Source organism: Folsomia candida, unplaced genomic scaffold, assembly GCF_002217175.1.
Source record: "Folsomia candida strain VU population unplaced genomic scaffold, ASM221717v1 Fcan01_Sc001, whole genome shotgun sequence".
Taxonomy (NCBI): Eukaryota; Metazoa; Arthropoda; class Collembola; order Entomobryomorpha; family Isotomidae; genus Folsomia; species Folsomia candida.
The window spans coordinates 5,145,143-5,158,230 of NW_019091193.1; the positions used below are offsets into that span (position 1 = coordinate 5,145,143).

The 13,088-nt window shown below is 38.4% G+C and overlaps 3 protein-coding genes across 3 annotated transcripts; 1 reads left to right on the forward strand and 2 right to left on the reverse strand.

Moving 5' to 3' along the window:
* Nucleotides 1-742: 742 nt before the first annotated feature.
* LOC110841962 (bacillopeptidase F) lies at nt 743-2,687 on the reverse strand. Its single transcript, XM_022087664.2, has 6 exons — nt 1,690-2,687; nt 1,558-1,613; nt 1,389-1,485; nt 1,237-1,288; nt 1,126-1,162; nt 743-1,056 (listed from the first exon to the last, which is right to left on the reverse strand). The coding sequence occupies exons 1-6, from the start codon at nt 2,639-2,641 to the stop codon at nt 841-843; spliced, it is 1,410 nt and encodes a 469-aa protein (XP_021943356.1). The 5' UTR covers nt 2,642-2,687; the 3' UTR covers nt 743-840.
* A 2,455-nt stretch (nt 2,688-5,142) lies between these two features.
* Nucleotides 5,143-9,586, forward strand: LOC110855778 (uncharacterized GMC-type oxidoreductase Mb1310). The gene is made up of 8 exons (XM_022104202.2): nt 5,143-5,739; nt 6,215-6,407; nt 6,475-6,731; nt 6,811-6,981; nt 7,043-7,193; nt 7,270-7,578; nt 8,416-8,644; nt 8,706-9,586. The coding sequence occupies exons 1-8, from the start codon at nt 5,320-5,322 to the stop codon at nt 8,833-8,835; spliced, it is 1,860 nt and encodes a 619-aa protein (XP_021959894.1). The 5' UTR covers nt 5,143-5,319; the 3' UTR covers nt 8,836-9,586.
* A 1,612-nt stretch (nt 9,587-11,198) lies between these two features.
* LOC118435955 lies at nt 11,199-13,063 on the reverse strand. Its single transcript, XM_035852533.1, has 3 exons — nt 12,469-13,063; nt 11,945-12,287; nt 11,199-11,691 (listed from the first exon to the last, which is right to left on the reverse strand). Exons 1-3 carry the CDS (start codon nt 12,815-12,817, stop codon nt 11,199-11,201), a joined length of 1,185 nt encoding a protein of 394 aa, XP_035708426.1. The 5' UTR covers nt 12,818-13,063.
* Between the last annotated feature and the right edge of the window lie 25 nt (nt 13,064-13,088).

The window sequence follows — 13,088 nt, forward strand, 5'->3', positions numbered from 1 at the left end:
ACATATATAAATAACATATTTCACGCATACATATTTGTTTCGGTAGATGGTTAGTGTTAAACCATACACATACCTATGTTTTTACTATTTGTGTGTGTATAAATATCGAATTGAGTAACAAACAAAGGAACGTTTCTGTATGTACATTAAATATACATGCATTCACATTTCTTTCGTTTTCATAAACGAAACTTCACTCACGTAAACTATTGTTTACTGAGGAAGACATTGACCAAGCAAAATAAAAATTAATCGAATAAATCATGATTTATTGTGTATCCATATGTATGCACATACTCAATACATAGTTGCATAGTTCTTCTGTGTTAATTATTTTACAAACCTGAAGAAAGGTTAGTTACAGCAAATTATGTAAAGGATGCTTTTCGTCTGTACCAGCCTTCTGAAATAATTGTTTTCTTTTCTGTAAAATAAATAAAATTTTACCTGAAATTGTTTTGCACAATGAAGCTTTTTCGTAAGCGTGTGGATAATAATACGTATTTAATGAACACATACTCATGCATGTATATGCATGTACATATGTAAGTATTTGTTCATTTATATATACATGTATATGTATGTAGGCAGAACTAACTTCATAAAGATGTTATTTTAGTAACTCGAATATATTAATCGGAGTTAGAAATCACAATTACAGTTACAAAATACCTTCTGTATGCAAACTATTATCATGCCAAACATTGTGCATTGCTAAATAATTCCCAACAAAATACATTCATTAAATTATCGGAGTGAGAAAGTGTTTTTGATTTATTCTCCAATTGCATTATAATTTAGTAGTGACTGGTCATGTTCCAAATCATGAGTAATTAATATCTATTTTCCAGCAATAGCGGCAGCAAGGGAAGCCCTCGCGTTGACGATTCCACTTCCGAACGCCATGTTGGGGAAGATGCTCTCGTCAACTCCTCCGCAGTTTTGTCCGGTGGGAACGACGTTTTGCGTGTTGGCATTGCTGTTCATGTTGGCGTTAATCTGCTCCCAAGTGAGGTCTGAGTTGTGGGCCTTGAGAAGGGCAGCAACTCCAGCGACCTTTAATTAAAGTTTCAATTAATATTCATAAATTAAAGTTTAGATAACATAATTTCGAATAAAACTTACGTGAGGAGCAGCCATGGACGTTCCAGAAATGGTGTTGCTAAAGGATTAAATTAAATATGTGAATATATACATGACTGAATTTTGGAAATTTCTATTTTCTGGGTGACTCACTAAGCGTTGGTGCCTGGGGTGTGCCACGCTGAGCGGATGTTCTGGCCAGGAGCTGCGTTTAATAATTTTCAATTAATGTTTGTTCTTGAGATTTGCGGGGTCATATGAATTTGCTTGAATCTGATCGTTACACTTGAAATAAAATAACTCACCTGAGATATCTGGCTTGGGTCGGCCTCCAATGGTTGGTCCCTTTGAGGAGAAAGATGCCAATCCGTTGGTATCAGTCGTAGCGCCCACTCCAATAACCTGGAAAATATTAAACAAAATTGGTACAAATCGTCCTGTGGCACAAAATTTCATTGATCTCGGTGTACTTACGCCAGCCAAACTGTCAGCAGGTGAGTTAGCCGTGGTGCATGCTGGACCGGAGTTTCCTATTAATTAGAAAAAAATATGTTTTAGGGGTATATATGCAATTTAAGAGTAAAATTAGTTGAGAAGGTTGCTTACCGTTGGCAAAGATTGGGACAATGTTCATCGAGTGCCACGTGTTGATAACCTCATTGTAGAACGGGTTAGCTTGACCGCCTCCCCAAGAGTTGGAAACGACATGAGGAATCTTGGTACAATCTGGGCTCTGACCGTTTGGCAGAGTTGGGCACGCCACCCATTGTCCGCAACTGATAAGTCCAGCATTGGTTCCGGATCCTTGTGCGCTCAAAGCCTTGCAAGCGATCCATCTCGCTCCTGGCGCGACACCGATTCCGTTAGCGCCGACGATGGTGCCCATGGTGTGAGTCCCGTGACCATTGTCGTCTCTGGGGGTCTGCGTTCCGAAAAGGGTAACGTCCCTCCATCCGTAATTTGTTCCAACGAAATTGTCCGCAAGATCGATATGCGTGGCGTGGACTCCAGTATCGATACCGGCAACGATCGCGCCAGCGCCGTTATTTCCACCGGGAAGAGCCCAGGCCGCGGGGGCCTCGATATTCTCAACTCCCCATTCGGCTAAGATACCAGCCTTTCGGGCGGTTTGTCCTTCAATGTGATGAGGGATGACGGAGACTTCGAACTCTTGCGAGATCTCAGCCACGGATTGAAGACCGGCTAATTTCGAGACGAGGGCGGCATCCGCGTTGCGAATGTAGATCTGGTTCGTGATCCAGAAGACTTCGTACGAAATGGAGGCAGAGTCGAGCAGGGCGCGAGCCTCGGATTGAGCTTGGACCGAGTTGGCGCGAAGGGCGTCGGCAATAGCGGTCGCTCGGGCACCTCGGGTGGCGAAAGTGGTCTTCTCAAATCGGGCAAGGACTGGGCCTGTCGTTCCTGGGAAGGAGACGAGAACGTTTGCCGTTGACGACGAGAAGGCGAGCGTGGCCGCGAGACGAGCCTCAATCTTGGAGGAGGGCGCAGCGTAGACGGCGGTTGCCGCGAGGGCGAGCAGAAGGACGAACTTGGACATGGCGATGGGACGCAGGAGGAGACGGGATTGTGTCGATGAGCGGGGAACGGGGGCTTTTTGTAGGAAAATCCCAACTGCGGGGTGATGGGTGAGGTGGAATTTCCTGGAGATAAGGGTCGAATATCGAGAGGACCATTGTCTAATTAGTTGATGAGTGTAGGTTTGATTGTCATCGGATTATGAGTGATGGTCAAATGGTTGCGAAAGAGTTGAACTGGACGAGGACATGCATGTATAAAATGTGCATTGTCACCTCGACCAAGCACGGGTGAAGGTGAGCTTATCGATGGATGATTCAATTCCGTATAGGGGATGATAATACCACGTCGGGTTAATTGAGTCTGGAATGCGGCTTATTTTTAGGGGACGATTATGGATTATCTGTAAGTAGGTATCGGATTGGGTTGCATAAGCACTTATCCAATGCCTGGAAGAAGATTGGACTTTCCAGGATGTTTGGTAATCCCGGAATGTAATTTGATCCATCCATCCATCCACTTTGTGAATTATTATGTGACGATATTTTACCCCGATCCGTGTATTATTGGATAAGTGGATGAACAATGCACTTGTGTTTTTGGCATGTATTTAAGTGACATTGGTCATACGATTCTGGATAAATAATTGAATGTCATGTCAATATTTAATCAGACACGAGTCATGTTGGACAATAAAGCATTATGTTAGCTTTCGTATCATTGATCGGGTTCAATTTGTTTGTGTAATTGTGACCGTCAATCAATTATTTTTATTATTGTTTGCATTTTTATGCCAATAATTTAGATCATCATCACTTAATAAACTTAATTAACTTTTCAATTTATTTAGCTGGACAATCGAAGATGAAGATGATATGCACATGCTTACATGTATATATTTTTCTGTAATTTTGCATTATTTATTTGGATATTCACCTAAATTATGGGACGCGACACATACTTAAAAAAGTCATTACCATGATTAACTACATCCGTTCCTCTTGGAAGAGCAGATTATACCCAGGAAATGAGAATGAATGAGGACACATCGTCTGTATTTTTCCTGTTTGGACCACTTGTTTTTGCAAACATTGCAAATATTTATGTCGCCATGGTGTGATAAAGTGATTTGTTACCTGTTTAGTCAGGTATATGTATGTATTTATGAAAATGAGGGAAACTAAATAGAAATTAATCTAGATCTGCTTGCACGCAAAAGTGGGTCAAATACCTTTGACATGTTCCATATTATTTCTTATGCAATTCAGCTCGTGTTCAGATAAGAACCAATAACTTGCTCAATAAGTAAAATAAAATCAAGATAGCACGAAACATTACTTGGATTTAATTGCGGAGTTAAACAATCTCTACTTTTGCCGACGCGAGGAACAAAGTTGTATAAAAAGACAGGAATCATGGCAAAGTGCCAATTTCTTGTGACAAGGTGACAAGACTTTAAAAAACGTTACAGCTATGGCAATTTATTGCAGATTGGTAAGATTTTGCAAACAGTTTTAAGACAATAAAAAATAATGTGTACGAAATTTGCAGATTTTCCTTGGTCTGATCGGATTTTGCTTACTTGGCGACAGACTTCGCGTTTCTGGGATCGCAACGGAGCCGTACCCGTGTCGACGAGATGGATTTTTTGCCATTCCAATGTCCATGCGGGCCACGTACTGTCCCACCGCAGATTGTGACTTTATCCTCTGCTCTTGGTATGACTACTATCGTCGCTATGTCCGGGTTGTTTATCGATGCCCACAAGACACTTTAGGGCCAGGAATAGACCATCACTTTATCGAGGCCAACCAAACCTGTGTACCATGAAATGCACGTTGAAGAACAAAATTAGTTTCCAAATTATTATCATTGAATTTTATACAAAACGTTAAATAAAAAGAGTTTTTGGTATGTAAATACTTACTAGTAGAATGCGTGTTTTGTGTATTTTGAAAATTTTTCATTGGATGTGTCTATATATTTATAGCAACTTACGCATACATATGTACTTATCTACATTAGCTGACAAACATCGCAAAATTGAGCATTGTTCATTAATATACATTGTGAGGTTTTGCCAGATTTTACAAAACGTTGTGCTGGAAAAGCATAGGTTTTTTAAAAAAATTTGTCCAATAAATGGCATGATTTTACTTGACAAGATTATTTCGCACACTGCTTGGTCAATTAGTTGCGATGTGCATATATAGTCGTGGCCGGTATTCATATTTTAGAAATAAATACGCATGTGTGTACTTTGAGTCGCATTGCGAAATTGCACATCTTGAAGATCCGAATCTGGTTTTACATTTTAGAAGTTATGAATTGTCACGGTGTGTTGTGAAATTTGGTGTATAATATGCATTCTACGTTACTTTCCAAGTACTTTTGTCTGAAAAGTATCAAAAGAACGTTTGGAAGATGGATTGTCACACTAAAACCTTCACATCCCGGAGACAGTTTGATTGATGGAATACATTAAATAAATGGATTTATTTTGATAAGCAAATTTAAGAGCAACAAGCGACCCTTATCTCCACCTGTAATCTACTTGAGTGTGAATTTATTAATAATAATGGGAATCTCACACCTGACACTTAATACTTAAACTAAAACTGACACGTTTCTGTACCTGGAACAAGTTTCTTTTTTTTGCGGAGTGGGCTTTCCAGAAACATTTTATTTATTTTTGTAACAATGCTGGCCGACTTTTTGGCCCGGTTTTCCATCCCGTTCGCCATCGCGATAATACATCTGACTGGAAATCCGACTCAAATTTGGCAAAAATCTGTTCACCAGAACAATGGCATCGAACAGATTAAGCTGTACGACGAAATATTAAGGATAAGTGACCACACGTTATCATCCGCAAACAAGGAGGGCGAGGGCCCTACGGAATACTACGACTACGTAATTGTCGGTGGGGGTGCGGCCGGCGCGGTCGTGGCGAATAGGTTGTCGGCCGATGGGAATTACACCGTACTTTTGCTCGAAGGAGGGGGCGATCCAAATCCGTCGAGTGAGATTCCACTGGCGCAATTGTTGCTGTGGGAGAGTGAAATGGTGATGAAATATGTGGGTGTGCCGCAGGAGAGGGCGTGCCTTCAAAATGGTGGGGTAAGTAAGTAAACGTTAAGGACTTGGCTTACTTGTGTTAAATTCGAAAATGTGTAATTTTTATTGATAAGAGTATGGAAATTTGCATTATTTATTTAACTTATCATTACAATGTATGTATGTATCTTATCTTTCTATAACATGACATGACTCGTGTTTTTTTTTATTGTACAAATTGAGAATTCACAGCACAACACCAAGTGCGTGTAACGCTTGTCTATCTAATACCGCATGTAAATAGTTTTGCCAGTGTGACTTATTTTTATTTGTTTGAAATGGCAGGGACTATTTTAATTTTACATACATAACTTGGAGGGTCAGGGTCACTACATAAGAGCTTCTTTCTTTTCAATTATTATGCTTACCCTGTTTTTTTACATGGCTTAGGCATTACTAATTTTGACCAATCCGTACGAATTGCAATTAAATAGTTTGTACAGTTTGTATAGTCTGTAATAAATGTAATTTGGTCCAGGTTTGTGCATATCCACGCGGTCGTGCCCTTGGGGGAAGTAGTTCTGTAAATGGGCTCCTGTACAATCGTTGTAACCCAAAAGATTACGATTACTGGGCAGAATTTACGAACGATACGAGATGGTCCTTCGCCAGTGTGCTGGACGCTTTCAAGAGCTTGGAAAATTATCACGGCTTCTATGAAGACGATTCAAGTAAAATGAAATAAAAAATTGTATGTAATCCTGACCCAAATTTTAATGTGATTAACTTGTGTCTCAGGTCCAAATCATGGCGCAGAAGGGGAAATGCATGTCGGAAAGTTGGAATTTCTGCCTGGAGTGGACGAGTTATTTGCAGCCCTGGAAGAAAAAGGTGTCCCGATTGGTGACCTAAATTCTGGTCTGTTTCCCTACGGTTTTTCGAAAATTGACTCCAATATTAAGGACGGATTAAGATGGAGTAGTTACCACGCCTTTATCAAGCCGATTGAAGCCAGAGAAAATTTTAAGATTTATAGGTACGCATGGGCAACGAAGGTTAGTGAACATAATAATTATTTAATTGTATGAAAAATAATTAAATATATATTTTAATAATTATTTTAAAAATCTGCAGATTCACTTCAATGAGACAAATCATGCAATCGGGGTGTCTTACATGAGACATGGTCAGGAACGATATGTCGGTGCAAATAAAGAGATAATCTTGTCGGCTGGAGTTTTTGACACGCCAAAACTCCTCATGCTCTCCGGTATCGGACCAAGACAACATTTAGAGGAACATTCAGTAAGAGGAATTTTCAATTTGAGAACACTTTTCCAAAATTTCCGAATAATTTGTCGTACAGATTCCTGTAATCGTTGACTCTCCCGCGATTGGAAGTAATTTCCAAGATCATCCTGGCGTATCGGCGTACCCGTTCGCAATCAACAAGTCGCTGGGATTAGTGGATTATTTAACGCCGGAAAATGTGGCAGAATTTGTGACCACAGGAACAGGTACATACATTACATAAAACTGGTGAAAATCCGATCCTTGAAATTGCCAAGGTTTAATTACATATTTCTGCTGCAGGACCACTCCTAATGTTCCCAACGTCGATTGGATTCGCTAATTTTGCCCCACAAATTGCCAATGGATACATTAGCAGCACCCACTCCGATTACAACGATAGGAACTGGCCAGATTTACATGTTTATATCCACGAACAAGTTCTCACGCCGGGAAATGGGGTAGAAGAGGAAACAATATTTTTCGACATTGAACTAGTTCGGAGTGAACAGGTGGGAACGGTACGATTGGCGAGTGGCAATTATTCAGATGATGTGCTAATCGATGGAAAATTCTTTGAAAATATTTACGACGTGGAGAGAATTCTTGATGGTAAGTTACATTTTAGTGTTGTATGAAAAATCTTGAAATGTTGAAACGTAAAAATGCGAAGATAAAATTTACGTATGTATTTATAAAACTTATTTATAACTTACCAATTTCATTCATCCATTTTAAGGTATTTTTCTTAGTGAGGCAAATACCTAACAACGAAAAAATTACTAAGTATGCAGTTAATATCGTTAAAAAAAGTGACATTTTACGATATCTCAGCCATTTCTCAACCGATTTGGATGAAATTTTGCACAGATCATTTTGAGACAATTTAAAAAAGTTTATCGATTCGACTTAGCGAATTTTTGATTTTCAGCCGACTTATTATCAAAAATTTACCCGTAGAAACACATTTATATTTATAGTTAATTACTGGCATATCTCAGCGAAAATCCAATTGCACAAATTTTAGAGCAAATTTTTGTGCAAATTTTAAGGTTAGAATGATCCAAATTGGTTGATAAATGACAAAGTTTTTCCTATGAGAGGTGCAAAAAACTGGATAAATAAAATAGCAACACCATTGACAACAAAACATCCAAAAAACTATTAATTACAAATATTAAATAAACAAAGTCCCAAAAAGATGGAAATCTTGGTGAGGCAAATTCTCTTCCGGAAAATATATTTAATATCTGTAGTTGTACCAAGCCTCACTAAGATTCCCATCTTTTTGGGACCGTTGCTTGTCTCCATTGAAAATTTCATGATTTTTGAACCAAGAAAATTTATAAAATTTGAAAATGAATTATTTGTTGAACATTTTGCACGTAGTGTCAGAAATTTATATTTTTGTATTTACTAATGAGTTTAAAATATACATACTTTACACAGGTATTGAATTCATGACGGACATTTTCCTCAATTCGTCGACGTTTCAATCTCTCGGAATTAAGTGGAGTGAAAATGTCCCTCTACTTCCGGCCTGTTCCCAGTACACTTTTCCATCTCGGGAACACTGGCGTTGTTACGTGCATCAGACCGCTGTGCCGTATTACCATCCCACCTCAACCTGTCGGATGGGACCTAATATCACCGTGGCAGGAGTGGACTCCAAATTAAGGTGAGAATAAGAGTAGTACAAATTACTTCCAATTTTAGTGACCTTTCCCAACTTTTTGCAGAGTGTTTGGCACCAGTGGACTTCGAGTTATTGACTCTTCCGTCTTTGTCCGAGCACCCAACGGCAACACGAACATTCCATCCATGATGGTGGGTGAAATGGGGGCCAGGATTATTATAGAAGAACAATAACTTATTTACACAATTTATGATGAATCTATAATTTACGCATTTAATTAGAAATATATGTACAGTATGAACACCACAATTGTTATGAATTTTAGATACTGATATTTAGACAACTTTACCAGTAGATACTACTTACTTTCATAATCTGCCTCAAATACGTATGCTATAACAAGTTTATTAAATACAAACTGGCACATTTTTGCAGATAAAGAACCTATTTAAGTCAGTCCCAAGAATTTATGTACGATGTTACCTGTATACACAAAATAGCTGAAAGAATACGTAGAGGAATGTACATAAATCGAATTATTTGGCCTCCTGTGTAAAGTAAATTTTAGTTTTAGTTTTAACCTCCGCCAATGTACTCATCATAATTTATTAATATAATTTGCGAGTATTTATTTATGCAATATCCACCAATAATATCAGGCATAAGGTTAGGAAATAGAAATTATAGTTTGGATCGATTTCCCATCAATGCTACTGGTTGTATGTAGTTAGTTTTTGCACGTTTTAATTTCAAAATTTAATTTTCTGTTGAAATTTATGTACATACACTGATGCGATCTATTGTTCGTCAAAGGGAACGCCATTTGGTAAATCGAGGTTCTACGAAAAACAACAAGTTATATTCTTATTATTATTTTGGCAATTAGTAGATAAATTAACTCGGAATATCGTGACCTAAATTCATTTTCCACAAAAAATTATGTATGGGGTAAATAAAGATTTTTCCGAGGTAACTTAAAATCAACCTGGAAACAATTGTTCGTCATTTGTATTAAATTTCAAATTTTTATATAAATCATAACAATTTAATACAACAAGTGATATTTAATAACGAGTTGGTCCTCCCCGAGCAGATATAACCGCCTGACAGCGTCGCCCCATCGATTCCACAAGTTTGCGGGTCACTTCCGGGGTCACGGTTTGAAATGCGTCAGAAATTGCGGTTTTCAGGCTCTGCTTGCTAGAAATTTCACTTTTTCGAATCGTTCTCTCAATGTGGTCCCACAAATGTTCGATGGGATTAAGATCCGGGCTTTGAGGAGGCCATTCTAGGACTTTTATTTTGTTTTTTTTAAAGAATTCCCAAGTTGTTTTGGCGGTATGTTTGGGATCACGGTCTTGTTGGAAGATATACCGGCGACCTAGACAAAGTTTCGTCGCAGATTGTTTAACATTTCGGTCTAGGATACCTTGGTACATGTGCTGATTCATAATTCCATCAACAAATTCGTGATTTCCGGTTCCGGCAGAGCTGAAGCACCCCCAAATCATTACGCTTCCACCTCCGTGTTTGACTGTGGGGTTCAAATTTCTCATTTGAAGAGCTTCCCCAGACTTCCTCCACACCCTGGCACGCCCGTCTGACCCAAAAATGTTGTACTTACTCTCGTCGGACCATAGAATTGAATCCCAAAAATTTTGATTTTTGTTGACATGCTCTTTAGCAAACGCAAGTCGTTTCTTAAGGTTTGCTTTGGATATGAGAGGCTTCTTCCTAGCTCTGCAACTCTTGAATCCTCTAGATTTCAGCACGTTCGCTATGGTCTTCCGATTGGCTGTCTTTCCTGTTTCATTTTCAACCTGAACTTTGATTTTCGAAATCGTCAGTTTGGGGTTGGCGGCCACTTTCCTGACAATGGCGCGCTTCTCCTTCACGGAAAATATTGGCTTTCGACCTCTACCTTGCTTGTTTATAATTAATCCAGATGATTTATATTTTTTAATTATATACTGAACCGTCGTGCGAGGAATTTTTAGCAATGCTGCTATTTCCTGCTGAGTTTTCTGGCCATTATCGTCTCCCTCGTGATATTTAATGACCAGGTTCCGAATATCAAAAGACGTCTCTTTCCTACTCCTCGGCATGATCTATTTACATCAGAATTCATGCTAAATGAAGGAAAGTAATAATTTTAAATATTAAAAAAATATAAAAAATACGCACCAGCAAAAACGAGGTTGTTTTCAAGGAAAGCACCAAAATGACGAACAATTGTTTCCAGGTTGATTTTAAGTTACCTCGGAAAAATCTTTATTTACCCCATACACAATTTTTTGTGGAAAATGAATTTAGGTCACGATATTCCGAGTTAATTTGTCTACTAATTGCCAAAATAATCATAAGAATATAACTTGTTGTTTTTCGTAGAACCTCGATTTACCAAATGGCGTTCCCTTTGACGAACAATAGATCGCATCAGTGTACGTATGTATATATATATATATATGCTATTAGTGATTCTAAATGATAAATATTGAATAACTTCATGCAATTATATGCAAGCAATTAAAACTTAATAGATAAACACAACAGCATAAAACTATGAAATTTTATGCATATTCGAAAAATTATCATCTTATCCATAAGTTTTCTTGCCCTTGATCAAAATTAAGTTCAAGGTTTGTCCCAAGCAGAAGTCCTGAATGACTAGCGGTGTCCCTCTATCTACAAAGTTTGACCCGAATTTGACCTTTAGGACGGCACACGCCTTGATCATTCTTCTCAACCTGACATTTCGTCCAGGGCAGATCAATTTTCCGCCCAACTTTTGAATGATATCTTGCGACGAGTTATGCACCCATGAGGCCAATGTGAACACCAAAATGTTGACTACCAGCACTTCTAACAAGATGATCGGAAAGACGACAAATCCCGGCAGCGGGATCTCATCGTGCAGTTTGATGCAAACGTATTGAGCAATAATCTGATGCAATGGAAGCGTTAGAATCGTGCTCGGGACGATTTTAGCACTCAAGAATGAGTTCAAAATTTTCTCTAGGATTTGAATCTGCCAGTAGAAGCTGATGCATTCCTCGTAATCCCGTGAATTGAAGATTGCGCAAGCTTCCCTGTTAAAAATATTGCATTTTTAAGCTTTTAGGATGTGTAGATATTTAACAATGGGACACTTCGCGTCACTCACAGTTTTTGCAAGTGTACAAGAAAATATTTTTTTAAGTTGTCTGATTCAGACAGATTCGACATTTCGTCATAAATAATTATGCGTGACCAGTTGTCCCAGTTATCTCAAATAAGTTTAGATCGGCCGAATGAACGCGTTCGTTTAATACGTAAAATAGAAATCTTATGTATATTACATACCTTTCCAGTATCCTGAAGTAATGTACGATGCATGTAATTCCTGCAAAGAGTGCGAAACCCAGCCAAGTATACCCTGAAACGATGATGTGCAATCCCATCCAAGTTTCGAACAAGTGCACGCCTACGATCATCAATTTTCTGACCCGGTGACAACATGTCCAAGGTGTGAAATATGTCGATTCACAACTTCTCGACATGGACAAAATGAACGGGGGCAGACACGGCTGATACGATAAGATTAGGATGAGCATTCCAGGTATGAAAATTATTGAGATTTCGACAATTCGCATGTACAGCGTCATTGCGAGGGCAGATCGTGATGGTGGCATGGATCTCTGGGCACCTTAAAGTTAAATAAAATGCCAAAATTAATGAGTTTCGCAGTGAATTTGGTAAAATTATGATTTATGTATGTATCTTAACTGGAACTTTTTAATCATAATCAAAATTTTACAAAATTTTACAAAATTTGACACAAACAAACGAATTTTCTCAATAATTTTACGGCTGGATCTAAATCGTACCTCGCAATGTAGTCGCCTCATACTTGAGGAACGAATTGATAACTTGGATCGGCGTCGGGTCGAGTGAGTAGTTCCATCGAGCAATCGTTGTGTTGAAATACATCAGAAAGAAAATTACCCCCTTCAATTTTTCGATCAGAGTTGACGGCCCGATAACCAAGTTGAGAAACATGGCTGAGCAGTACAGAACAGAGAGGAGGCATTGCAATTTGAAAATTATAATTGTGCCGTGACACCTGGTTTTTACGACTAGACCCGTTTCGTCATCATATTCAAAGGGGAGGCCTTTCAGAAAAGAACACATTCTGAGATGCTGTTTCAAAATTGGGAGAAAATATGAGGAGTACATTGTTGTCAAGATTGACGTCAATGGTGTCTGCGTATTTAGTGACTAAATATTCCTCTCAACGTGGTATCTATGTAGGTATTTTGTACAGCATATAAATTACAGATATCTAGCGTGGATATTGATATAATTTGGATCGAACGTTTTGTGTGTACTTAATTCTTGCCTGGATATATGTACCTACTTAATTAATAATTCAAGCACACAGTGGTACGAACAGTTAACCATTTTGCAAGTTAAATTGAAGAAATTTTTAAATACAATGTCATTATTT

Bases quoted from the DNA above. Each gene is read 5' to 3' on its own strand.
- LOC110841962 (XM_022087664.2), bottom strand. From the start codon at position 2,641: ATGTCCAAGTTCGTCCTTCTGCTCGCCCTCGCGGCAACCGCCGTCTAC. The intron at 1,614-1,689 runs GTAAGCAACCTT...TCTAATTAATAG, and splicing joins TGTCCCAATCTTTGCCAACG to GAAACTCCGGTCCAGCATGC. The intron at 1,289-1,388 runs GTGAGTTATTTT...TATTAAACGCAG, and splicing joins ACCCAAGCCAGATATCTCAG to CTCCTGGCCAGAACATCCGC.
- LOC110855778 (XM_022104202.2), top strand. From the start codon at position 5,320: ATGCTGGCCGACTTTTTGGCCCGGTTTTCCATCCCGTTCGCCATCGCG. The intron at 5,740-6,214 runs GTAAGTAAGTAA...AATTTGGTCCAG, and splicing joins CGTGCCTTCAAAATGGTGGG to GTTTGTGCATATCCACGCGG. The intron at 6,732-6,810 runs GTTAGTGAACAT...AAAAATCTGCAG, and splicing joins GGTACGCATGGGCAACGAAG to ATTCACTTCAATGAGACAAA.
- LOC118435955 (XM_035852533.1), bottom strand. From the start codon at position 12,817: ATGTACTCCTCATATTTTCTCCCAATTTTGAAACAGCATCTCAGAATG. The intron at 12,288-12,468 runs GTACGATTTAGA...TTTAACTTTAAG, and splicing joins TGAGGCGACTACATTGCGAG to GTGCCCAGAGATCCATGCCA. The intron at 11,692-11,944 runs GTATGTAATATA...TATTTTTAACAG, and splicing joins TACTTCAGGATACTGGAAAG to GGAAGCTTGCGCAATCTTCA.